The sequence below is a fragment of the Chelmon rostratus genome, chromosome 3, assembly GCF_017976325.1.
Source record: "Chelmon rostratus isolate fCheRos1 chromosome 3, fCheRos1.pri, whole genome shotgun sequence".
Classification (NCBI taxonomy): domain Eukaryota; kingdom Metazoa; phylum Chordata; class Actinopteri; order Chaetodontiformes; family Chaetodontidae; genus Chelmon; species Chelmon rostratus.
Window position 1 is genome coordinate 26,433,937 of NC_055660.1, and position 27,584 is coordinate 26,461,520.

General features: G+C 42.2%; 2 protein-coding genes across 2 annotated transcripts in view; one reads left to right on the forward strand and one right to left on the reverse strand.

Annotated features, from left to right (window-relative positions):
- On the forward strand, positions 1-24,486 carry LOC121604675 (collagen alpha-1(XVII) chain-like). The gene is made up of 53 exons (XM_041934253.1): positions 1-9; positions 747-825; positions 4,134-4,574; positions 4,741-4,788; positions 4,866-4,907; positions 5,031-5,078; positions 5,850-5,993; positions 6,091-6,189; positions 7,149-7,217; positions 7,315-7,395; positions 7,619-7,669; positions 7,833-7,994; positions 8,190-8,270; positions 8,372-8,416; positions 9,673-9,795; positions 9,896-10,198; positions 10,287-10,337; positions 10,418-10,444; positions 10,575-10,601; positions 10,700-10,762; positions 10,842-10,937; positions 11,014-11,076; positions 11,466-11,519; positions 11,681-11,752; positions 12,826-12,888; positions 13,199-13,270; positions 13,431-13,466; positions 13,572-13,679; positions 13,775-13,894; positions 14,013-14,093; positions 14,201-14,251; positions 14,368-14,430; positions 14,530-14,589; positions 14,818-14,844; positions 14,946-14,996; positions 15,455-15,526; positions 15,635-15,664; positions 16,474-16,572; positions 16,666-16,788; positions 16,912-17,007; positions 17,607-17,732; positions 17,825-17,899; positions 18,057-18,185; positions 18,283-18,414; positions 18,739-18,900; positions 18,986-19,162; positions 19,248-19,424; positions 19,510-19,656; positions 19,900-20,049; positions 20,148-20,297; positions 20,422-20,502; positions 20,745-20,798; positions 21,835-24,486. The coding sequence occupies exons 1-53, from the start codon at positions 1-3 to the stop codon at positions 21,882-21,884; spliced, it is 5,040 nt and encodes a 1,679-aa protein (XP_041790187.1). The 3' UTR covers positions 21,885-24,486.
- slkb (STE20-like kinase b) overlaps positions 22,332-27,584 on the reverse strand; it is a 22,390-nt gene continuing 17,137 nt past the window's right edge. The window contains exons 14-18 of the mRNA XM_041964597.1: positions 26,362-26,486; positions 25,966-26,157; positions 25,689-25,814; positions 25,446-25,559; positions 22,332-24,495 (exon numbers count right to left, since the gene is read on the reverse strand). Of these exons, the coding sequence (XP_041820531.1) occupies positions 24,349-24,495; positions 25,446-25,559; positions 25,689-25,814; positions 25,966-26,157; positions 26,362-26,486 (704 nt within the window). The 3' untranslated portion in view covers positions 22,332-24,348. The remainder of the gene's footprint in view (positions 24,496-25,445; positions 25,560-25,688; positions 25,815-25,965; positions 26,158-26,361; positions 26,487-27,584) is intronic.

Genomic DNA, 27,584 nt, shown 5'->3' on the forward strand with positions numbered 1-27,584 from the left:
ATGCTTCAGGTGGGAGTGTGGTGCCGAGCTCAGTGTGAAGGTCAGGCCTCACTGCCAGTCTGAAGCTCAAAGCATGGAAACAAAGCCATCAAATTCCCAACACAACAACAACACACAGTACTTGTCTTTTATTATCAAGCAATCACAATTCAGCCCTCTTTAGAAAAATGGACTGCAGAGCTGACTGTCAGTTCTTGACAAGTGGTTGGCTCCTGTCTTTACCAAATAGATCTTTAGATACACAGTGAGGAAGCTGCTGCTGAGTCATCCTCCTCATTGACAGCGCTGCACCACCTTTGCTGTAAGAGAAAATGAGCTGTTGTTTTGTCCATACATTAAAGGATATGTTTATTAATTTGATGTTTATGGCTCACAGGCATTTTCACCCCGTCTTCATTTAATAAGCGTGTAATTATCTAAACAAGCACAAGTAATTAGTAATACTGTAAGTTGCAACACTGTATTTCATTGTTCACTGGTGTAAAGATAGTAAAATCACTTTTACTATCTTTACACCAGTGATTCATGTACTGAGCCGAGGGCTATTTTCCTCTCCTGTCTAAACAGTGTGCTCGTCTCAGGCTGTAACTAACGGCCTCTTTCACTTTGTTGGAACTTGTCGACTGGAGCTATGAGTCAGACAAAGCCAATGCATAAACTCTCAGGCAAATGCAGCTCCCTGGCACTGCACAGTGTATTCCTTCAACACCTGGACCTTATACACTGCAATCTGGTGAATAGGATAGACTCATAAAGTTTTTTTTTTTTTTTTTCTGCTGGGCACACAAGGGGGGAGGGATTATTTTTGCACAAATGATTTAACAGGTAAGCAAAACCCGCTGCGGTTCTTTGTTGATGATGGAAATGCTTTATAAAGGCGCTAAAAATGTGATTGCTACAAAGGAGTTATGCATACATTAGTTAAGACTGACCTATGATTGTAGGCTTTCAAGCTGTTGTTGCGTTGTTGCAACATAAATCATGCAGCACATAATAATAATAGTTATCTTAATAGTTGTAAATAACAGTTACAACCATGATAATAGTATTAGCCAGTAATTGAAATGAAAGACGTATAGCTTGCGTGTTATTTGCCAGAGCAGAAGCTAATAGATATTCTTTAAAGAGTGTTTGTAACAAGTCAAATTTTATTGATGCCACGCAGGTTAGTTGATGGGTTTTGTTAGAAATGACAGTAAAGATAAGTACAATATATATCTAATACATACAATATGAAGTCTAAAAAATGAAAAGAAATGGTACAATGCTTTTTGAAGTATATTTAGACACGTGCAAAAACATATATCAGGAAATAAAGCAGTTGCAATCATGATTAAATGCAGAAATTGCACTTGAATTAAATTTGCATTGTATTTAAAGCAGCACAGATACAAAGTGTTTGAAAGTGAGAAGATTTAAAAGATAAATTAAAGCCCAACATCATATCCACTACCTGCTTAGACTGAGGTTTGCACGATAGTTGCCGCCTAAGAGCAGCAAGCAAATACATTCTGTGAAATGGAAATGTAATAATGTGGGATATTCCTGTTATTCTGTCCATCTACCAGATTTTTTCTTACACCTCCCTTCATGTGGGAGCAGGCTGTGTGGGTGGTTTGGGGGTGGTAACATACAGTGTATGGGTGACATTACTAACACTATTCCAGCCAATCAGCACAGAACAAAGGGCGGGGAATGGTGGGAGCAAGAGGGACAGCAAGTCTGACGTGGTAGTGTGTAATCGCACCATAAAGACGGAGGAATGGCAATAAAAAAACAATCTCTCTCCAGGATGACTCATCCAGCTTGAAAAGGGCTGACCAGGAGAACCAAACAGAACCGTGCCTGTTTAATCGTTAGTTAGTCCTAAATGCTGCCTCTGCCTAAAAATCTGGAGCCCCCCAGTGGCAGTATGTAACACTGTACACTGTAACAGACAGCAGTGAACAGTACTAGCCCCAAAAAACCTAAGATCCAACCCAGGGACACTGAGATAAGAAGGCTGAAAGCAGCACAAAGACAAAGAAACAGCGCTGTGACGTCAGAATAATTTAAAATGCTGTAATCATGTCAGCATTTTACTCATAGTGTCCACACATGCCTTCAGTAATCTGTTATAGGTTCATTCCATCTGTATGATGGCTGGCCAAAGATTATCAGTCAGCCCCTCCAGTGACTGAAACCCCAGACCTGTTCCAGATGACTTTCTGTCTTGATGTGCTTTTATACTATAGGTCCTTCTTGTTGAAAGGAAAGCCACATTCATCAAGTGAACAAAGAGCTAAAGTCTATTCAGCTTCAGGTGAACCCTTTAAATCAATGGCCTGCCGGGCTCTAAAGAGCCCTTTAGACAGGAAGCACGGCCACAAAAGACAGAACTATGACCACATGAAACGAAAAAACATGACTCGTTCAAAATGACAGCGTGTGCAAAGATGGCCAAGGATATATTCACAATAACATGCCAGTTCAATGCAATCAAGTTTAGTCTTCCATATTTCACCAGGAACAGGAACCCTTTCCTCATAAAAAAAACAGTGCATGCTCCGTTTTGTGCACCAGTTAGCTTTGGATGGACAATCTAATTACAGCCGCGACCGTCAGTTCTGGTGGAGGAAGTAGCAAAGGTAAGATCTGAGAGGTGTTGGCCCGTAACTGCAGCTGTTCTGAAAGGCAAAACCAGCATTGCAGTGATGCATATACTTTTTATTGATCTATTTAATTTATTTTGGATTTTCAGCAGAAGCATTATTATAGTTTAAAGAAGTTCAACAAAGCCGTGAAATGGCACATGCTATCAGTGACAACAGGACAGCATTTCAAGGGCAGAAACAGTATAACAGAAATAGCACAAGAACATCAGTATACACGAGTATTTGTATTTAATAATTTAGATCTTTTCAGCTGTCACAAGATCAGTAGCATTGACGCGACTTACATAAGCTGTGCCTGCTCATCTTTGTACACAGCATACATCACCAGCCACACATATTTAGATGATTTGGTTGCAGGGTTACACACATATCGAATGGTTCATTGTGTGAAGTTAAAGCTCCATGATCAATATGTTTCATATTAACAATGGCTCAAATGATTATCAGTAATGTGTAAGGGGTCACTTATAGAGACAAACCCACAGAGGACTCTCACCCCACCCTGCTACCTTCCTCAGCTCTATGGATCTTCTCACTGCCTTTAGCTCAGTGTTTTATTTTCCAGCTGTTACAGTGTTGGTTCAGTCTCAGCGCTCTCACCTCGTTTCCAGGCGGGGCAGGCAGCTGTTCTCACTGGAAAAGCTTTGACGGCGAGTTAGCTAGTTAGAACATAATAAATCATTTAGCAGCTAAAGAGACAGAAATTTTTTCTTTGAAGCAAATGGCGACCAAAACAGAGCAAAAAACTGTTGATACGTGTGTGCATGTGTGTGTGTGTTTACTAGAGGGAGCCAGAGTCCCATCAAATGACAGCTGTTCATCTTAATAGGCAAGAAAGTTTGTTACTCGGGGCAGCACCAGCGGCAGCAACTATGTTATTAGGTAGTGTCATAAATCAGTTTCATATAGGAGTGGAACGTATAGAGTAACGAGACACGTCCAGGCATACGACCAGGCAGGCAGAGGCTTACCCTGGGAATGTTATTTTCTCAGAAAAAACGCTGAAATGGGTGTTGTAGTTGAAACTGGATTTAGGCGGTTAGATGTTTGCTCTCTGCAGCCCCAGCATGCAATGCTGACTGAATATTTGATGAAAGCAGCAGTATGTCAGCATACTTAACAGCGGAAATCAAACTTTTTAATCAGGCTTTTAATTGAATTTTAGTTATTTGTTTGTCTACTTATTTTTGTGTTTTTTATCTGACAGCTTTTCTGTCAGTTTTTATGGATTGTTATGTGCATGAATGGGGGGGTATTGATATTATAGTGTGAAGCACTTACCTTTTGTTTGTATGAAAAGTGCTGTACAAATAAAATCTGATTGATTGATTGATCGGTTGATGAAGGCTTTGATAAGGTGTGCCTTTTAGAGATGAGATGAAAAACACGAGGGTGACATTTCAGTGAGCTCTGTAATTCATCATAACGAGGTGGTAGCTCCTTTCCTCCTTCATGTCAGTTTCATGTCTTTTCCTCCAGGTGATCTGTCTCTCAGTGTGGACGGGTCAGGTGGAAGACTTGCGTCGGGAGGCTCCAGCAGCTCAGCTGTGATCACATCCAACAGCCCCCACACTGCCAGCTCCGGTGGATCCAGAGCCAACAAGGGCACCGGAGGCCTCAGTCCTCTGGGAGCTTCCCCTGCTGCGTCCTCAGGTGGAGGGAGTCTCCGGGCAGGCTTTAGGGCTGCTGGAGAGGGGTCCTCCAGCATGTCTTCTAGTTTTACAAGTGGTGGCAGAGACGGAAAAAGGGAAGGGGGTCTAGGTGCCGTGACAGTTTCAACAGTGACAAAGACCAGCTACAGTTCAGGAGGATCTGGGGAGGCAAAGAGAGGATCGTCCTCAGCAATTACTCATTCACCTGTTCCAAAAGAGAGGAAGAGCATGAGCGCCATGGCAACAGCTCGCTCAGAGGTCTTTGACGGTTAGTCACAGAACAAAGGTCAATGAACTCATGCTGCTTTACTCAGCTGTCTGGTCTTTTTCACATTGTTCATAGTCTGAATGAAGGGCTGGCAGTGCTTCTTCACAACATGTCAGTAGGAGAACATGAACTGTAGGCTGATATTTATTTTGTCCCCATGTTTCAGAGAGTTCAAGCACAAACTCTTCTCCAGAGTATATCAGGAAGGAGTACGGTAAGTGCTGAATCTCAGATCACACCCTGGGCCGTGCACATGCATTCAAATTGTCAGTTATTGTTATTTTGCTTTAGGCTCTTCAGGTTCTGCCAGCAGAGGGAGAACTCAGAGCAGAGGTACGGTGACAGCTGGACACCGAGCACTCAAAGGGACAGCGCATTACAATACAAATAATCACATACCAGTGTTGACCTTCACCTGACTTACCTTCACTTAATGAGCCATCTTTTGTTTTTTAGAGAGTGAGATCAGAGCCAGGCTTCAGAGCGCTTCTCCTACAGCAAGCTGTGAGTACAACTCTTCATGGCATCCCTGCTTATCCACATATCTGCACCGCTGGAATGTTGCTAAGTACATTCACTGAAGTACTATCAGTACTGAGGTATCTGTACTTTACCTCTACCTCTACTCAATATTTCAGAGAGCAGTAATGTCCTTTTTAATCCATTACAATTGTTTGACACCTATACTTACTCTACTAATAAAGAACTGACATACACAATGTACAGTATGAAGACCCTTTAAAACATTAGAACAAAAAATACAAGACCTACCCAACAGTCTGTAAAAACTGAATTTGAGATGTTGTTAATTGACTGATAAAAACAAACAATAAATAAAAATAAATAAACAGCAGATTAATCCACAAGAGAAATAATCATTATTTGCAGCCCAGTATAGAATAGTCAAGAATTAGCTTTACCTCAATCACTTACAACAGATAAATGCAGCTGAATCATCAATGCATGAGCAATAATAATCTAATAATATACTATGTAATAGTACTCATAATATAATATATCATTAGATATACTATATACAGTCACAGGGGCCAAATACATTTTCCTTAAAATACTTTTGTATGTTTTGCAGGACTTTAGCTTGTAATGAAGTCTCGTATTGCTGCTTTTACTTAAGAGAATACTTCCTCCACTTGTCTGGTCTTAAAGAAAGCGAGACTGTAATCATGAGATCAGGTCAGTTTGAGTTTGGCATAAACTGTAGCTGGAGGAGGAGTGGTCCTCTGTTTGGTGCCCACTGTTAGCTCTGCTGTGCAGGGACGGAGCTGGACGACGTGAAGCGTCTGCTGAGAGGAAGCCCCCCCACCAGCACGAGCCCCGCCCAGTCCCCCAACAACACACTGCCCATCCCCAAGAAGGCCAGCGTGGAAACCAGGACCTTATCTGAGAGCTCCAGCGCAGGTTCAGCCAATCAGCTGTCATATTATCAAAATTCATAGTCATGTGGTCTGCCCTCAGTTGTTAATCTTGTCTGCCATTTTTCTGTCTTCCACACTAGACCACTATGGCAGCATTTGGTCTGGAGGAGTGGGCAACAGCTACAGTTACAACACCAACCCCAACAACCTGTCAACTACCTCCACCCTCTACCAGTCAGGTCAGTCATACATGACAACCTGTAACATGTTGCCAGAGGAAATAACAGATACAACTACTGTATTTGCAGTAAGTGCAGTAGTACAGAAGTGTACCTCAGCACATGGGCTGTGTGTTTTTTTTTTAGTTTATTTTATTGTCAGTACGATGGATGCAAATTAAATGTTTTGTTTGTGCTGCTCAAAGCATTTAAAATTACACATGCAAAATTTCAATATCAACGTGTTGCCTGAAACAATGTCATGTTCACTCACAAGCTGCTGCTTTCACTGGGACTTTTTCCACAGCTGAAAGAAGTTTCAATGAAGACTTGCACTTACGTCTGTGTATTACCAATAACATTATTCCTAGGATAAAGGAGAATATTGAGTTTTTCTAATGACATTTTAATGCTTTGAGTAGAACACACAGGGTTTGATTGACTTCCATTGTATTGGCTTTCAATGGTTGATTTCTCAAAACCTCATCAAAAACTCATGTAACTATCTGCATGAAAACATACCACTTGAAGAAGATGTGTCTTTTTTTGATTTGGGTGAACTGACCCTTTAAAGCCAAAGGTACGACTTTCTAAAGAGCCTTTATCAACTGAAAAAAAAAATTTAGACATGAAGAGAATCGCTCTTCATATACAGCTTGATCCTGTTGGAAATTAATCTAGATAAATGTGGGGGAATATGCAACATGGAATAAGAATAACAACATCAAAATACACCACTGACAGCAGACATAAGCACAGCATGTATTGTACTAGTGCTTCTACCAAAAGCCCACTGTGATATTTCAGTCTATCAGTCTTGTTATTTACTGTTGTGTGATGTACCATTCGACATGACCTAAATGACATAAATGTATTTCTACCTGTCGTGTGACATGGTGGAGCCAGAATTCATGATGTTTTTACCTTATTTTCCAACGTGATGGATGGAGTAAGACTGTGCTCTGTGCTGTCATGTGCAGGAGGCGTTCAGAACAACCTGACACTCGGCTCTCCCTCGTTGAACAGTGGCCTCTCTGTTTGCAGCACTGGTGAGCTTCTCACCGTCATGTCACAGCCCACTGGGACGCAGCATCCTCAGCTTAGCACTGACAGTAGATCACCATGCTGTTTCTCCCTCTGCCGCAGTTCCTGTGTACGGTGTTCAGAATAACCTGGTCACTACCAGCCCCGCTGTCCTCTCTCCCACTGGAACCAACGCGCATATAGGTACAGCCTCTACACATAGTCTCCATGCATGTGGTGATATACAGCCAATATACAGATATACAGGCTTTTCTTCTAATCACCTGATAAGATCTTACTGCAACAATGAAACCGTAAGCTGTTAAAATATCAGATTTCAGGAAACGTTATGGTTGAGGAGAAAAGTTGTGTGTCCTACAAAGTTTAGTACTATAACTTTTTTGTGTGCCTGTTTGTGCCTTCATAGTTTACGGTGTGCAGAAAAATGCGCCCAGCACTGGAATTAGCACAACCACAGGTGAGGCATTAGATATTTAGACAGATTCATTGGTGTGCCATCATCATGCAGCCATTATTGTATTATCACTACTTCCTCTACCATTGTGTTACTGGATGCTAGTTATGTACTGTACACTCAGCAGCTCTTCGTCATGTTTGTGGTGTCATGTGTTTGTTCACAGTGAGAGCCAGCAGTCCCGCTCATAACGAGGCCTCGGGCAGAGACTTTAAGTTCGTGCTGATAGAGAAGGAGAACGCTCCTGTTAACAGGGAGACAGAGCGGCTGGTCGTAACCAAAGACACAGGGAAGCAGTTCATGGGTGCAGCACCTGCTAGTGACTCTGGTAGTACTGAATACTACCACTGCTGCAGTAATGCTACTGTATACTGTCACATATACTACTAACAGCCTATATTTCCCCGCTGCCTCAGCTACATTTATTGCTCCTGCTATTTTAAAATCATATACTGTACATACTGTACACATGGGAACTATTTTCTGTGTGTGATGCCATACTTGTATTTGTTGTGTCTTGTAGCGGCCTACGCTGAGGACTCACTGAAGAGAGAGAAACAGAAACTATCATCCAGCACAGCGCAGGAAGTGACAGATGCTAAATGTAGACGAATACACAACAAATCCTGTTGGGTTTTGGATTCATCACATACGTTATATCTCTTGTTCACCATGTAATTATTTGCTGTTTCATATTTTTTAAAGATGCAACCACAAAAGTTGCCACCAAAGACAAAGCCACCTATGCAGGTAGTGTATATCGTCCCAATTGTTATTAGAATTTGTTGTGTGTCCAGGTTTACAGTCAAATCCCACTTGACCCCCACCAAAAACTAAAAAAGAATTGTTGAAATAGCTCTTACATAAGAGAAATTTCAGCAGGTTATATATCTATTTCTATTTTTCACCATTTTCACCCTAGTTTGACATTGTGAGAAATAGTGTATTTGTTTTCTTGATGAGAGTTAGATGAGAAGATCGATACCACTCTGATGTTAGACTGAAAAAAGCCAACTAGCCTGGTTCTGTACATATGTGTGTATATATTATTACTCATGGATTAATGATTAAGATGCATTAGTCTCTTGTAGTTGGTGGAGGTAAAGTTAATTTTAAACTGTTTCGTTTAGGGTGCAACTAATGATCATTTCTATTATGGATTAATCTGCAGTTTATTTTATTGATCCATCCATCTATTCTATATTACAGTCACAATGAAGCTCAAAGTGACACCTTCAGATATCTTCTTCTGCTCAACAGTCCAAACCTTAAAATAATTCAGTTTAATGCAAATTGTCTCGTTTGAGAAGATGAAACAACTGTTTCAGGCAGTTTTGCATGAGAAATATCTTCAACGATTAATCAGATTTGCTAATTCATTTTTTGATAATTGAACAATCATGTAATTGATTAATTGACAAATCATTTAAGCTCAGTTTTTATGTACTGTTGAGTAGTGATTTTTTTTGCAATCCATCATATCTTGAAAGTTCTTTGTTGTGTTTTGTAAGTAAAGTAATTTGTAACTAAAAGTAATTGCAGTGGAGTGAAAAGTATAATATTTCCCTAAGCAATATGGAGTAGAAGAATAAGTGTCATGAAATGAAAAACTACAGCACAATACTCGAGCCATCAATACTCAAGTAAACTACACATAACTCAAATTTGTACCTCATTACATTCCACACTGGGCCATGTGTAGTGACTTCCTTTAATCGTGTCATCGTCGGGAAGTTGCCAGGCAACCAGAGCTTACACCATGAAGTAAATGCACGCACCCAAGAAATTGTTCAGCACATGACCTTGCTGTTCAACCATTCCCTCCTGTTTCTGGTCTTATGCTAAGCTAAGCTAAAATAAGCTAATAACGTCCTGTCTCCTGGCTGTAGCTTTATATTTGGCATTCAAATATGAGGGTAGTCTTGATCCTCTCATCTAACGTTATCTTACTGTCTCCAGATGGGACAGAGATGTGTGACTTGTCTGTAATGGTCTTTGTTTCTCAGAGATCCGAGAAGACAAATCAGGCTTTGGCTTGTGCTCCTGCTGCAGCTGGTGGAAGTGGCTGCTCGGCCTGCTGCTCAGCCTGCTCCTCCTCCTCGGCCTCCTCTTTGGACTCATCGCTTTGGGTGAGACAGCAGAAAAAAACATTTGTTCTCATGTTATTTACCTTCGTACCTCACTGAAGGTGATTTGCACATGTCCGTCCTCGTCCTTCTGGCCTCACAGCTGAAGAAGTGAAACGCCTCAGGAACCGCGTTGAGGCTCTCGAGGCCATCACTGGCACTGCGTCAGCCAGGTCCAGCCGCTTGTCGGCCTCCTCTGGCGTCAACATCATCGACCCGCTGGACTCGTCGTACATCCAGAGGAGTCCTTCTGGTTCCACCCTGACCCGCTCTGACAATGGGATCAACCTGGGGGCCGCCGGGCCGGGGGGAGGTGCAGGGAGCGGCCTGGGACAGGACAGCGCTGCCCTGCAGAGAGCCGTCCAGCAGCTGGTCAGGGCTGAACTCCGCTCGGACGCTTTAAGAGGTACACAAATATAACACACAGATGAATCGATCTGTCAGTCAAACAACCTTGGGGATATTGATTGATCCTAACTTGTTTCTCCTTTCAGAAACACTTGCATACTCACTGAAAGGGGAGAAAGGAGATCCAGGACCTAAAGGCATGTGTGCACAGATTGTAAAATAATTTGTGAGCTGTTATTTTGTGGATGTCATTATATGGCTGGCTGTTTCTTTACAGGCGATCCAGGGCCACTGGGACAAAAAGGTGAGGGATTGTCGTGTTTATTCATATTCAATGAATACATATGTATATCAATATCAATCTTGAGCAGTATGTGATGTAAGAATAAAGCTCTATAAACTGGAATCAACGCCTATGACCTGGTCTTTCGCAGGTGATAGTGGCTTCCCTGGCCTGCCAGGTAAGACTGAGAGCAAATGTGTTGAAGCTTTTTCCCTCCCACGGAGGTGACGAACACTCTGCCCGTTGCTTCTCCTCTCGTATATCTTACCTCCAAAGGTCCTCCTGGGCAGATGGGTCACCCAGGATCGGATGGACAAAGGGGACCAAAGGGAAGTGCAGGTACTGTTATGATCATTGTGATGAGCAGACAACAGAAGAAAAGAAATCATGGGCTTAGTTTCTAGGTCTTTGTGAACAGGTGAACCAGGTCAGGAGGGACCACCAGGCCAGAGGGGCCGGGAGGGACAGATGGGCCCCCGCGGTGAGGCTGGACCACCAGGTTTTGGAGAAAAAGGTAGAAAATGTTTGTTACCCATGTTGAATCATGGAAGGCTATTTATTGAGGTGCTCATGAAACCTGGTTTTGACAGGATCTCAAGGTGAGCCAGGACGTCCTGGTCCTGCAGGTGCTGCTGGACCCATGGGGCCACATGGTAAGGTCATGACGGAGTTAAAGGTCAGATAGCATTTAAAGGACCATACCAATGTTTAGCCTATTTACAAACCACTTAAACTTTACAACATTGACAAACATTTCACACGGACAAAATTTTTCATTTTTATTTGTCTCAAGAAAATTAAAAAAATTCTGACTAATATACTGAATGGAAACTGTTGCCAGGTTAGTAAAACATATCAAAATTAGTGATCTGCTGAGGTACAAGTGCTTTTCACTCTATAAATACCATGTTTGATGTAGTTGCCAGTGGAGAGCAGGGTGCTACAGGAAGCCCTGGTAATGACACTCAACATTATTCCATTAGTTGTCTGTTCTTTGCTCCTGATTGGCAGTCCTGAATTAAACCTCTTTATCTGTCTGCAGGCGCTCCGGGTCCGAAGGGTTTCCAGGGTGAAGCAGGAGCTCCAGGAGCAAAAGGTACCTTTCACTCTTTGTCTTCTTTTCATTTTCATGACCCACATATGAACTAGAACACTTACTGGTTAGTTAACTGCAGTTATATGAGAAAGGATAGCTTTTACTAATTTAGACAAACTTCCTGTTTGCTCCATTGACACTTCTAGTTGTTTTTAATGCAGGTGATCGAGGGACACCAGGGCTGCTGGGAGCCAAAGGAGACCAGGGAGAGAGGGGACCACGAGGACCAGCAGGTGGGCCCCAGAATAACTCATGCACATAATGCATTGTAACATAGCTCCTATCACAGCTGCTGTCTAATTTAAGAGTAGTAAAAATGTTTATGACCTTTTTTTTAAAAAAAAACACAGAACCCAAACTTTCCAAAGAATAGAAATGTGTGTTTTGTGTTTTTGTAAGCCTTTAATGGTGTTTACTATGTGAGCTTCAATATGCTTGTGCCAACAACATAAAAAAAACAAACTGGGTAGATGCTGACTCACATAAACAGAGAGTGACGGCATCACTATTAAAATAAGTCTCTGTAACTTTTGAAAGAAACATGAGCACTTTCATTCCCTCACAAATGAAGACTTGAATGCATAAGCAGAAAAATGCACTCAGTGTATTACTCTCAGAGGTTTTGCTGCTACAGTCTTGCTTGGTCTGGTGTGACCAGCTTGAGCTTTTGGTGGCTAATGTTAGCTAGCATAAGACAGCATTATGCTCGCTAGCTTTATGCTGAGCAACTCCCTTTTCTTTACGCTTTATATTTTAAGTATTCTGATGACCAGAAAATAGCACATAAATATCCTTCAGGAGGATATTCAGAAATGTGTTGCTGGCTTGTCCTGCTAACTGTTTTTGAAAATGAGGCTAATCTTAAAGCTGGAGGTTTTTAATCTGCTGTGTGTGGTGAAGTCGATGCCGACGAACCATACTGCTGTGGTTCATGTCAACCAGCAGGCTTTGGTCTGTCAGAGCTGAAGAGGAGAGCAATCATAGTGACGAGCAGGCTACAGCAACTAGCACGGTGGAGCCCATGGGCTTATAACGTCAACAATGTTTGTGTAATTACTCTCACTGCCACAAAGGGGAGACAAACACTCTGCACTGCAGGTTTAATTGAAAATAACTGTAGGTGTATTGTAAAGACAAACATGTTCACAGATCCTCAAATGCCGATCTCAGACACCACCAAAATAATCGAAATATCTGTATCTGTGTAATTATATTTTGTAAAATGTATAATAAGAATGGGTTAGGGCTACTGAGCTACATTGAAAAAAAAACTGAAAAATGTTGGTTCTTGTTCTCACAATTAAAGGTGAAACTGGACAAACTGGACCACAAGGCCCTGCTGGACCAAAGGGTTCTAAGGGGACTGCAGGTGAGGAGAGAGCTTCACAATAGATGTAAAACAAAAATATGAGATCCAGTCATGTTTTCCAGTTAGATGAGTTTATTCCAATGGTGCCCTGACAGACTTACATGCTTGGATAACCACTGACATGATGATGTTGGGTGCTAGATAGAAATGTGTGCTGTGTGAGTGTTAAGATGTATGGATTTGTCATTAATAAAGGCAAGATAAAAAGTACAGGGGAACTTGGCTGTAGTGATGCAACAGCACAGTGAGTCTGTTTATGTCAAAACTGGCTGGATCAGCCTGTGAAATAGAGCCTCTGTATAAATTGCAGGTGACACAGGTTCTATGGGACTTCCTGGTGTGAGAGGACCTGCTGGACTTCCTGGAGATGTTGGTCCCCCAGGTACCACATCACTGTACATGATGGCAGCATACATAATCAACTGTGATGTAATCATTCATTTTCATCAGATATTGCCTGGGGAATTTCCCATAGCTTAGCGTGTAAACATTTGTTAAATAGCACTGAATGCAAACTAGAGCTGAGGATGGCTGTCTTTCAGGTGAACCAGGATTACCCGGTAAAGTCATCGCTCCATGTAAGAACAGCAACACATGTTGTGCTAAGTGTCCTGTGCTGTTGTTTTTCTGCCGGAGGGAAACACAGTGTCTTGTAAGTTAACTGGTGCACATTTTGTTTCTAGTTGGGTCTGATACTGTGGCCATCCCCGGTCCACCAGGGCCTGCTGGGCCTCCAGGCCGTGCTGGAGCCCCTGGTCCAGTTGGTCCTGCTGGTGTCCCAGGACAACCTGGTAAATCCAAGCTCTTCACCATGTTAAGTGTCTGAGACGGGTCGACTGTTACGTGGATGTAAGCACTGTTAATACATATTAGATTCATTATTTAGGTGCTAAAGGGGAACAAGGAGAGAAAGGAGAAAAGGGGGAGAAGGGAGACCAAGGACAACCTGGCGAGCCTGGTATCAGTGTCACGAGTTCAGAAACTGTCAGTGCCACCAGAACACACAGTGAGTGCCTCTCCATTTCTTTATTAGTTACTTAGGCACCATGATGGTAGTGCCAAGAATGACACTGTACCTTCAGAAACACACACTTCTCCCGCCTCTGTGATTTCACTTCTAACAGAACTCTCCTCAGTGGCTGGACAGCCTGGCCCACCAGGACCTCCAGGGCCTCCTGGAGCACCTGGTCCTCAAGGTCTTCCTGGTATGTCAAAAGCTATTTGCAAGATATGAAGGCCATTTCCAAGCAACTGGGACACTAACTTAGATCAAACTAATGATTATTCAATTGCTGTTGTAACTCCTGTTTAGGTGAGACTAAGCAGGGTCCTCCAGGACGCAGAGGTCCTCCTGGACAGCCAGGTAAGCAAGTATCTCACATTACAGACAGACAGACAGACAGATGGACAGACAGTGTCAGAATAAAAAGTTTCTCTCTCGTGTGAAGTTGATTTGTCACTGCATTGCTGTCGTCACAGGTGTTGGTGTACCTGGACCTCCAGGAGCAAGAGGAGAGCCTGGCAGTTTTGTGCCGACCTCGGGTTGGTGAAAGAAACCTCCTTTCAGATGTGTTCTAGGGTTTTGGACACATGTCATATTTAGGCTAAACTATCTTTACTTGGCATATTTCATGTTTTTAGAAACCTTTTTTGCTGGACCACCCGGACCTCCAGGACCCCCAGGCCCACAGGGTGCAGTAGGTAGGTTTGACAAATCAGATGCTTCTGATCATCAATGTGCTAATCTCTTGCAAAGTTGTTCAGAGGAATATATGTATAATGGATTCATGCATTAGGAAAAGTAAATAACTAGTAAGTGAATGCAGCAAATCTCAGGCCAAGATAATTAGAATTAGGATACTTCTTTGACATTATTTAGAACATCTGGTGCATAGGAATTTTCTTTCATCCTATCATTCATGTCTTCAGGTGCCCAGGGGATACAAGGGTACCAAGGTGAGAAGAGTGCAAACCCAACTGCATCCATCCTAGTGTTAAGAAACTACAGACTGTTAGAACAGACAATCTGTGGCTAAACATAATGCTGATTGTTTCAGGTGAACCGGGTCAACCAGGTCTTCCAGGGAGTCCAGGGGAACCGGGAATTGGTATGTCAAAAACTTTCAGATAAGTTGTATTTTTACAAAATGTTTTATAAAAAACATTATCTATGGGGGTCTTGCTTCATGTAGGAATCACTATTTGTGGGCACTGCTTGGTGGAAAATGAGTTTAGACTTAAAAATAAATACAAAGCAGGTGACAGGAGGTGTTCCCCTGCGGTTCACCCAAAACCTTTGGGGACATTGTTACTTCTTTTATCTGCCATAGGCTTGTTGAAAAGAAAAGGGTCAAAGGAACAGTTTGCAACATTATTTTGACAAAAGAAATCATAGCACAAGGTCCACCCGCTGGAAATCTTTAGAGCTTTCAGCCACATAATGTGGCCTTCATTAGCAGGTGGAATTTATTTAGTTGTTATGGAGATGTTTGAAGGCTCAACAACAAACCTCCAAGCTCTTTTACCATGTGTTAAATCTGTGTTTTATATTTTCATATATTTTCAGGTTTCCCAGGTCAGCCAGGACTTAGAGGACCTCAGGGTCCCCCAGGCCCAGAGGGGCCACAAGGACCTAAAGGTACGCTCAGCCAAATGTTTTGAATGACCTTCTTCAAATCCTTTTTACAGACCTGAAGTCTGCAAACACTGGCATTCGCCTCTCATTATGTTTATGTGTTCGTTGTAGGTGATGCCGGAATCTCTGGAGTATCCGTTGGTAAGACAATAAATACATCTAAAAATAAAAAATATAAGACAAATATCTTACTCCGCCATGTTTAAAGAGAGTATCATAATGATAATCTTCACCAGTGCCGTCTGCAGTGTTATGTGCAAGCAATAGCAACTAAGGTTGAAAAAATACAATAAAACACCTGTCAGTCATGCAAACATGCTCCAGAAGATACATCTTATTATTAATTCATTCAGAAGTTTTTGACCAAGAGGGGGCGCTCTCAGTGAGAGCTTGAGGGACTCAACAATACTGATCAATACAAATAAAGTTGCAAAAACTGCAGTGCACCCAATACCCTTTCAAATTCCAGGAAGTCATTTGACAGGATGGAGATTTAATCTCAAGGGGGATCTCAACTGATTTTACACAGTGGTCTACTTACAGATCTTGTGGATGAAGACTACAAGTTTGAAATTGGCACAAATGTGGGGATGTGGAGTTAGAAATAAGTATTCTTACCAGATTTCTGCAGCCTGATCTTCATCTCTGCTTGAGGCTAGCTGCTCGAGGCTACATTAGCAAATTTAAAGGATAACTTTCGTTTTTTACAACCTGGACCTTATTTGTAGCGTTAAATACGACCATTTACTCACCCAGACAACTTTGGTGGTATTTGGAGTCATTTTGAAGAAATTAGCCCCAGAGGAGCGGCGCGCATATCCGCTTAAATGATGCTGATCATAATTAAACAGTATTGATAATAACAGTTATTAATCTTCTTTCCATTTGTTATTTAATTTTTTTTTCCATGTATATGACATTTTATTGAAGAATTTGTGTTGCTGTACCAGGTGGCTCATTTAGTCCTGGCCGCCCAGGCCCACCTATTCCACCTGGACCTCACTCTGGATCATCCGATATGGGCCAGTACATTTCAGAATATCTTCAGAGTAAGCTATGTATCTATTTACTTTGGTTTATAAAATGCAACAATCAAATGAAACAAAGAGCTAAGTTTGAGACAAAATTGTTCTGATGTACAGGTGGTGACATCAGGCAGTACCTGGCTGGACCTCCTGGTCCTCCAGGTCCTCCAGGATCTCCAGGGCCTGCAGGGGATGGGTTGGTGGACAGTGTGGCCAACCGAGTTATAGCCTACATTCAGAGTATGACCTATTACTTACAACATAACAGTGCTACATCTGTTACTACACTGGATGCCCACATGAGAATCAACTGTTCACTGTTTAACTGTGGCGAAAGCCCTCTAATAACTTTTGCCCATTCAGGTTCAGGTGGAGGGCATGATTGGACTCCTGGACCACCTGGTCCTCCAGGTCCACCGGGCTCCATCTCTGTCAATGACATCATCAACCTATTACAACGTAAGCCTTGTTTGAGGGTGGTTAATATCCCCAAATCCCTGACAGTGGCAGAGACTTCATGTTTCAATGGCACACATACACACTCTGATGCAATGCACATAACCAAGTTATTTCTTCATCATTTTGTGCAATTGGTCACATCGAGGCCAGCAGTGTTTGTAGATGAATTGTAAGGTTCTAAATCTGTCATGCTTTAAACCCCATAAAGTCAGAGGATCAAGAAGCCCCATTTTCATGGTCTGTATTCAAACTGAGAACTAAGATCAAGTGAGTTTTTTGCCCCTCTGCTCCACAGGAGGTTTCAGTCCTCCCTGAGCTCGCCTTAGGACACATGTGTGACCGGTGTCCTGCCCCAGTCAAACTGCCCACTGTCCCCAGAGGAGGTCATCTGGGTTATCTGATTCAAATTCAGATACATTTGAATGGGACAGCCTTGTGTCATGTCTGTCTAATGATCTGTGTTGTGTAACACGCCAAGAACTAGCTTTGTCAATAACTTGATTTCTTCAAATTCTTGAAGTTTGTTGAATTGATACTCAGCTCTTGAGAGAGAAGCATTTTAGACTTTTTGTCAAAGTGTGTCAATTATTTGTGTCCAGGAGAGGAAGTAAGGAGACATGTTTCTGGTCCTCCCGGTCCACCAGGACCCCCTGGAGCTCCAGGCCATGGTAGCTACAGGTTCAGCACCCAGGAGGTGGCTGAACGCGTCCTCAGCCTCGTGAATGGTGAGTGTTACAGAAGGCTGTACAGGTTATTAAAATGGTGCTCTGTTGATGGAACATGACAATGATTGACTGTGGGTCCTGTCTGTCACCAGAAAGGGGGGTTGTAGGTGCCCCTGGACCCCAGGGACCTCCTGGGCCTCCTGGTCTTCCTGGAAATTTGTTATCAAGTAAGAAAACAAAAGGGACACAGATGGTTAGCACCCCAGTAAAATCAGCTTTTTGAGCTCATAGTGTTTATGTTCATATCATATTTTCTAAAAAAAAAAAAAAAAGATCTGGTAGCTTTCTCAAGCTTACAGATGTTCATTGTAATTCTCCAACTAGCTGGGCATCAAGCACTCGTGGGCCCTCAGGGGCCTCCTGGTCCCCCAGGTATCCCTGGTCCACAAGGTCCACAAGGTCCACCAGGATTTGGAAAGTACATCAGTTCAGACCTTCATGACAACCTGCAAAGTGAGTCAAAACATTCCCTTCATGAGAATTCATCTGAGAAAACATATTGGACTTAACATTTGTCTGCCTCCACATCTGTTTCACTGTCTTCCCAAAGCTGTTTCCTTCAGAGGCCCACCAGGACCCCCTGGTCCCCCTGGACCTGAGGGACCCCCTGGCCGAATCCTGGGACTTGTTTCCAATGCTGGGCATGCCAACAGAGAGAGAGCAGAACAAGGAAACACTGAAGGTGAGATTAAAGGTGTACTTCACCAATTTCAAAATGTAGCTTTAAGTGTGTGACTTGTGACTCAGCCTGAGCTAAATCCTAGCATTAGACCTATTTGAGCTTAACAATGTTTACACAAAAGTTTTGGGGAAACTTTTACTGCATGCATGAGGCTTACTGTCAACAACCATTCAAAAATACCACTTTGATACTTTAATTCAGGCACAATCTTACCATAGACTACTCTAATTTGTCACTACATTATATACCTTCTAGTCACATACAAGTCAATATCAGCTAAGTCATTGCTTCTTCTGAAGCCACCTTTTGCTGTATTGTCTCCAGCTGACACTTCAAGAGGAGCTATGTTTGGACTTCCTGGTCCACCAGGCCCTCCTGGCCCCCCAGGATACAAGGGAGAGCCAGGTGTGCCCGGTACCAGAGACTGGTACCTGGATAATGGAGATTACTCCAGTATGGCTGTCAAAGTAACTGATTACATCAAATGTAGGTGAACTAGCGGAAGTTTGTCATAAACCACACCACAAACAGCACAAGGCCAACTACTAACCTGACTGTCGTCCACATGCAGCCCATGGTCTTCTTCATGATCTTGTGAGAGACTCTGAACGTGTTGTTCAAGGACCTCCAGGACCTCCTGGACGCCAAGGATACAAGGGAGAGCCAGGTGTGCCCAGTGCCAGAGACTGGTACCTGGATAATGGAGACTACTCCAGTATGGCTGTCAAAGTAACTGATTACATCAAATGTAGGTGAACTACAGGAAGTCTGTCATGAACCACACCACACACAGTACAAGGCCAACTACTAACCTGACTGTCGTCCACATGCAGCCCATGGTCTTCTTCATGATCTTGTGGGAGACTCTGAACGTGTTGTTCAAGGACCTCCAGGACCTCCTGGACCCCAAGGATACAAGGGAGAGCCAGGTGTGCCCAGTGCCAGAGACTGGTACCTGGATAATGGAGACTATTCCAGTATGGCTGTCAAAGTAACCGATTACATCAAATGTAGGTGAACTAGAGGAAGTCTGTCATGAACCACACCACACACAGTACAATGCCAACTACTAACCAGACTGTCGTCCACATGCAGCCCATGGTCTTCTCCATGATCTTGTGAGAGACTCTGAACGCGTTGTTCAAGGACCTCCAGGACCTCCTGGACTTCCAGGAATGCCTGGACAAAGCTCATGGGTTGGCTCTCGTGAAAATGTCATGGATGTGGTGGAATACCTAAAATGTAAGTTGATATGAGCTTTGTGTGCTTTTAGAATTGAAGGGGTGCCAATATGTTGCAGAGCCCATGATGATTGTCTTGCAGGTTTAGTGAGTAAAGTCTTGACCTCTTAGCCAGACTTCTTTGCTGATGATACAGTACAATTTTCTTCCAGTCTGGTAATTTAGATAGAATTTTATTGTGGTTGAACGTAATTAGTGACAAAAAAGCTTTCAAATGCAACATCAGGTTTTCTCTCATTTACAGCCCGCGGTGTGCTGCACGATATAGTGAGGGAATACAACAGTCGTGTCTTCCAAGGACCTCCAGGACCGCCCGGCCCTCCAGGTCCCCCCGGATACAGCCGATGGAGTGGTTCTTATGGAAACACCACAGATCTGCTGGAATACATCAAATGTGAGCCACTGTATTATGATGTCACCAGTCAAAACCTTCAATAAAACACAACTGGTAGAGGCACTGGTTGACTCTTCACCTTGTCTGTTATTTTCCAGCTCATGGTCTGCTACGTGACATCGAACGGAACCACCATGGACATAACGTCCAAGGACCACCGGGACCACCTGGCCCTCCAGGTCCCCCCGGATACAGCCGACTGTTTGGTTCCCAGGCGAACGTCACTGATCTAGTGGAATACATAAGAAGTAAAGAAGCATTTGGCAGTTAAAATGTCGCACTTACCCAATACAGAAAAAAAACTGTGAAAAAGCTAAAGGGTGTGAGGACATGTCAGCATGACTGATAACAGTTGAATTTGTCCTCTGACAGCACATGGAGCCATTGTGGGACAACCTGGAAGACCAGGACAGAAAGGGGACATGGGATTCCCAGGGCCAAAAGGAGACAGAGGTACATCATTAAGAATGGAACAGCAAAAATGTGATTTTATTGTGACATCAAACATGTTACCACCCTTCGCCCGACAAACATTTGACTGGCTATTTGGATCTGACCATAGCAGTTACTCTGAAATCAAAGTCAAAACTGCAAATGTCTCTCAGTAGCTTCTTGGTTTCTAAAATCTATAATAACCGTAAAAATCATGCTCAATATGTTGTTGCCAGTAAGCACTCTCCTCTATGTGGACACAGGTGAACGAGGCCTTTCTGGTCCTGAGGGACGCAAGGGACAAAAAGGTGACAGAGGTCAGTCGCCACATTAGGAGCTAGACCCATTCTTCATACATGGATAACTGATTCAGTGATATGATTGCTGAGGAGCTGACCGAAGTCTGGATGTTAAGCTTGCTTCAAGTTTAGCTGGATTTGCTGCCAGAACAACGGCAACTGGATAAAAGTGACACAAGTGCAGAATTATTCAGCGTTAGCCTTCTTAAACTGAACCCATGCATGAGCTCATTTAGATATAGTCAACAATAGAAAACTGTTCATATGACCATAATTTTACATGTATATCTGCACAGTGAAAATGTATCAATTTAAATTAAGCGTGGACAACAAAGTTTATTGTATAGAGCAGAATATAATTGAAGGAGAGGTTCACATTTTTCAGGTTGTCTTAAAGCAATAGTTCGGTCATCAGTCCGCCTGCTGACCACTAAGAGATCCCTTCATGGTGAGCGTTCAGTGTTAAGTGACGGGGGACAATCCACAGTCCTCACACAGTGAACAAAAATGGATTACAAAATGTATCTGAGGCTAGAGTTAGCTAACTCCAGTTAGCTGAATCCCTCTACTGCAGCTCAAACAGGAAATGCTGTCTGGGGAAACACAGATGGAATTTTACTCTAAGACTTAAACTTTGGAAGATATTTACTTGATTTGTCCAACTCAGACTACTGAAGCCTCATTAACTCCATAAACTCTGGAATCCATTATTGCACAGAATGAGGCCTGTGGATTTCCCCCAGACAGACATGAAAACTTGTGAACGTCTCCTTTAAGATGCTCCCTCTGTGCAGCTGCAGTAAAAACGTGCTCTTGGGGCCACGTCGGCTAGTCATAGCTACAACTGTATGATCAGCACTGAGAAAATCATGAGCGCTGATCGTGGTCTCAGCTCAGTACTCATGTCTGAAGAACAGTTTCTGTGAAGAAAGGAGCCCTGCGGCATAAAGTTCTTTTGAATGTTCGATTTTACGTTATAACAAGCAGGAGCCCAATGATCAAAGCCGCTTCCATAATGCAAGCTTTTAATCAATCTTTATGTGCTGTTTTTCAGGAGAGTTCACACTTATGACTAAAAGGAGGAGGAGGGACGCTGGTGTTTAAGAGCCAAGTTACTGAATATGTGGAACTTTGTAACAAATATCACATATTGTGTAATAATACAGAGTTTGGTGTTCATAAAGGAGGTTACACATAATGGATGTCTTTCACCAACTGAACTGTTTTTATAAATGATTTGTGATTTTATTTTTATATTCTTGAATATCTACTGTACTGAGCTGTCTGTTTACTACTGCTGCTGAGATCAGGGGCTGGATTAACAGCTGTCATTCAGACGGGTGAGATCTTTTATTTTGTGGGATTGAATGAAATGTTGACTTTCTCTTACCTTTTCATAATCGTGGGCATTTTCAGTTTTCATTTGAAGTTTTGTAACTCATATTTTTCATGCATAATGAAACTTTATTTCATATCTTTTCAATCACTGCCAAATAATTAAAAGTGGATTACTCGATGGAATAACATCAAAGATGAAATACAACTGTAGTGCAGAGGAAAACGTTTATTTACAGCAGAATGAAAATCTACATTACACAGGCAGTCTAAAAACTATACATTTATTTTTAAAAAATGCATTATGATTTTCATATGGATATCATTTTTTATCATTCAGAATTTAATCAATTTACTTGTTTTTTTTGTAGACTCTAACTGACCAACAGAACGAAAACCGACAGGATCGATTCTGTAATTATGTTTTTGTCTGCTGCAAACCTCCAATAAGAAAACTACAGCACAGACACTGTATTTCCATATAAATAGCTACTGAGAGAGTTTTGTGCACAGCACCCCTTCATTGCATTTTTTGTACAGAACAGTTCAGTTATTAAATACCTTTGACTAACTGTAACTCTCAAAGCCAATCAAGGAGGAAAATGAGATGATAAAATGAACCAATCAGAAATGAAGATGGCCTAAACCAGTCAGGTCCATTTTTCGGAACATGTTTGTAGATAAAACAGCATCAATACATCAGCCCAAATAAAAAAAACTGCAAAGAGCTCATGTTCTGTTTTGCTTTTTTCTGAATAGATGCAATCATTCTGAAATCCTTAAAATGCATCATACAGTAACAGAACAGAACTTTAAGTTAACGAGCTGGCATAAAATCTGGAGTCTGACCTTAAAGGGCAGTCATGCTACGTATATAGTATATCCTTACAGCTTTTCTGACGTATTAAGGCTATTAGCTAGCATGTTAATGACAACAGTATTATCATATCAATAAAAAGAAGAAAAGCCATGCAGGCCTACTCATGATACACCTGGCAGCAAAACATCATCAGGAGGCATAGGAAGAAAACCAAGTAAATACAAAGGAGGCATCATCATCTGAAACTGCAGCGGATTTTTGTTTCAACTAGTGGAACTGAAAGCTGTTGGTGTTTGAATTTGCTGAGTGGGCTTCATGACACTCAGGCCTAGGAAACTCAAAAAACTGTTACATCATTTCCAGAATTTATGGACATCATTCAAACATTGCATTTTTAATTCATCCCTGAATAATGCTCCTACAGATACATAGCTTTTTGCTTGACAATAATAAAGTGGTGTCATCTAAAAAAAACCAAACAAACCAACAAATACATAAATGCTAGTTCCACAGTCTTTCTGCCACCACAGTGATTTCCTTAGTGTCCAATTAACAGTGATTCTGTCTCTGTAAACACCGTCTCTACTGTCTCCAACAAACAGATTTCCATCTTTGCTTGTTGCTAAATAGTAATCTCAAGCCTTATGCTCGAGACAGGAAGGCATTCTGAAGAAAAAACAGAAAAGACATTTCTGCTGGAAAAAGCTCCTGAAGTTTACTTTGAAACCATGCATTAAACTGGTTAGTTTAACCTCTAATGTATCACAATCTAAAATCCTAACACAGATATGTAATTTAATAAAATATACTGTTTTATCATTCCTTCAACAAGAGTGATATTAAAAATGTGCTGTCTGCATTATCAGAAATACATTCTATTTCATGATCAATTCTAAATGATAAGATTGCTATTTATAGTTACCAAATTAAATCATCAACGTTATGTTTAAGCAGTATAAAAATGCTATCGTTTGTTTAGTGCAAATGTCTAAATGAGAGAGCAATTGAGCAGCAAATAATCATCAGAAATTGCTTGGATTTAAAAGCCAAAAACAACAAATTCTACAGGCACTGGATTCTTTAAAAAAACAATTCAATCATAAAAAGAGGGGTGGACAGAGCTGCTTCGCTTTAGTGGTTTTGTGGTGATGACCAGAACACACAATCTGAAGATCTCCTTCATAATTCTCCTTCCAAATGACTATAATCTGACAAAATGAGCAGAATAAGGGTCTTGCAGAGCAGAACTGCAGACTGAGGAACGAAGTCCAGAAACAGAAATGCTTCTTACACCCTTCAACAGTTTTCAGAGGATGAGGGCAAGGCAGCACAGGCTCTGTCTTTACTGTCGGTGTGTGTGCTTGTTTCCTTGTGCGCTGTGTGTATGTCTCTGCATATGTACGCAGGTTTCCCCTAGAAACCGGTGGAGTGGACGCTGGGGATCGGGTAGAACTTGGAGATGCGGCTCTGGGTGGAGGGGTTAAGGCACTCCGACTCTCCGCTCATCTTGAAGAACACTTCCTGTTCCTGCAGCTTCCTGGCAAACTCTTCCTCCAGGGCCTGAAGGACACACATGAAAACATGTTGGTTTCATATGATCATTTATCAATTTAAGGAGCCTTTTTAATGGAATGTTTTAAGTAATCTGGCTTCCTTTATACATGGTACTAGTATGTGGAACAAAATTGTCTATTAGCCTTCACCTGATAAGGAGTTGGACAAACAGCCTGGTTACTCCACTTGGTCTCAGGCATTAGTGACATATGAATGCTCCTAAATGACACCTTTTAAACAAGATAAACCCTGATTCTGCTGCTCTTCTGACTGTAAATCACAATTTCAAGCTTACAAATTTGTCTGTCAACTCAAACATATCTAGACCAGAGACTGTAATCATGTAGACACATCCACACTTGTATTTAGTGACCTGCCATACTGACATCTGAAATGAGTGATCACACAAAACTGCATGGCGATCCATCCAATATATTTCACGAAAAGCCAAAAATGTCAAGCCAATGGTGGCCCTGACTGAAAAATGAGGGGACTGTAAGGGCTGCAGAATTCATCCTCTGGGGTCAGTCTGGACCGAAGACCATCTGTCCCCATCCATAGAGCCATGCTGGAAGGAGCCAAAGTTTGAACTTCTCTCTCAGCTCTCTTTATTTCATTTTTTATACAACTATTACTTACTATCAGTCAGTTTTCATGCGAACAACACTGAGAAACACCATGAAAGCCTTCCATCAGGTACTGCCTGATATTCCTGCGTGGCTGTTTGGAAGAACTACAGACACTTTTGATTTCTGATGTGGCTCACTGTTCAAAACACTTCTTTCCTAGTATAATCTGGCCCTTACTATCTCCTAGTGAAGGTTTATCAGATCCTCTGTGCTACTTTGTGATGGGATGATAAACAATATTTACTACACAGACAGTGGAGGAGTAATGTTTTGTCTGAGTGCACTGCGGAGGCTGATATTCTCATCCGGGTGGAACAGATGTGGTACCTTCTTCCTGGGTCGTAGTTTCTCCCTCCACTCCTTCAGCTCCAGGCTGTGCTCCTCGTCTAGTTCCTTCAGCTTCTGGGTCTCATGTTCAATCAGCAGGTGGCACTTCTCGTTCTGAAACACACGCAGGATAAAAAAAGAGAGGGTTTTAGATGTTATTTGGCTCTGGTTGCATTTTAGGCTGGGATGAGTTTAAAACAAGACTGCTTTTAATCACAGCTTTGTGTTTGTGAACATCTCTACCTGCAGCTGCTGAAGCTCTCGAATATTGGCGTCACACTGCAGCTGTAGGTCTCTCATCTGGTTTTCATGTTTCTGATGCTGATGCAGCCTCTCGTTCTTCTGTCTCTTCTCTTCCTGGGCTGCAAACTGAAAAACAGGGACAGGATTAGACTTCATACGTTGATATCTTCTAAGTAATTTGGACTCTCTGTGTTTCGTTTGGCTTTCCATCAAATATAAGACATACGAAAAATGGCTGATTCCATTTCTAGCACATTGCATTCCATATTCTCGTCACCTGTTTGACTTTCTCCCTCTCCTGCTCGGGGGTGATGGCAGCTCCGGTGATGCGAAGGCTCTTCTTGAACATGGCCATGCGGGTCTTGGCCTCACTTCGCTGAATCTTGGGCAGTCTGGCTCTCTCCTGTGTCTGCTTGTTCTTCATCTCCTCAATCAGACGCTGGTTGTAGCGCTGCATCTGCTCCATCTCCTGTACAGGGCACATGCAAGCAGATGCAGAAGATGGAATGAGCTGCCACAGCAACTTTTTCAAACTTTATTTTTAATTTTAAAATTATTTTTCAGAAATTTCTTGAAGCCAATTTTTGACAGAAACAATAACAACCAAATGTAATCCTGAGATTGTCCTTAAGTGTGAAAAAGAGCCACAGTAAGTGCCTCATCCAGCCTGTACCTTCTCATGTCTCTTCAGCAGCTGGTGTCTCTGCATGAAGTACTGGTCTTTGAGTTGCTGTTTGAACAGCTGGTGTTTCTCCTGCAGATGGCGCTCTTCCAGCTCCCACATGGCAGCCTCCCGTGCTGTTTGCAGACACATGAGAGAACAAAAGACAAAGATAAATGACTACACAAGAACCATTCAGAAGCTTACTAGGGGGAAATATCTCCTCAACATTATGCCACATTTTAAGAACATTCAGCTTTACTAGATGGTATGCAGAGGAGAGAAATAATACGGAGCAGAAGACACACAACAACAGTTGTGGGCTGAAATTACCTCATTAGCAGCCAATGGCTGAATGCTAGATACTCATGTCAACCAACACCAACTTTACTAATGAGGATTCAGGTTTGAACTATCTCACAAGTTCTATTCCCAGTGAAAGCCTTTGACAAGCACAGTTACAACCTCCCGTGACTCGGTTCAGTGAGCATTTCTGAGAAGTGTTGTTTGTGCAGCTCCTGGCACATTAAGCATAGGATTAAGTCCCAGGCAGTGCTAGCTGCTAACAGGCTGCTGTTCACTGCAGTCGCTGTTACAAGGAATGTGCTCTGAGAGAGTTCAGGCTGCCTCTAAAAGGAGCTTGTTTACTGCTGATACGAGTCGCTACATATGGGATGTTTATGGTCAATGCTGTAATGTACTAAACACACCTATGACTGAAAAAATAAAAACTATAGTACAAAAATTATACAAAGATATGTGTCAATAATGTTTGCATAAACCTGCTTGAGGTAAGTGACTGAGCTGTACTGTAAAGGACCGGTGTGCCATTTTATTGTGTTATCATCATAATATTCACTGTCCTTTGCTTTGTTTTAGTCTCCACCTTATTTTTAGATAATATATCCAGGTCTTTAGCTAAACTCTCCACTATGCTTACCAACTGGTCGCTAACTTTGTCTGTTTGGTGGCAGGTAGCATATAGTGGCTTCCTCAAAGTTGCTCCATAGAGCTGAGAGGATCTGCAGAGTGGGGTGAAAATTGTCTGAGGGTGTGAGCCCATGAAAGGTCCAGTGTGTAGGATTTAGTGGCATCCAGCAGTGGGGTTGCAGATTGCAACCAGCTGAACACCCTTCAGCTAACCCTCTCCTATGACGGCCGCAAAAAAACGCAAAGGCCCTCTCTAGAGCCAGTGTTTGGTTTTTCTGTTCTGGGGTACTGTAGAAACATGGCAG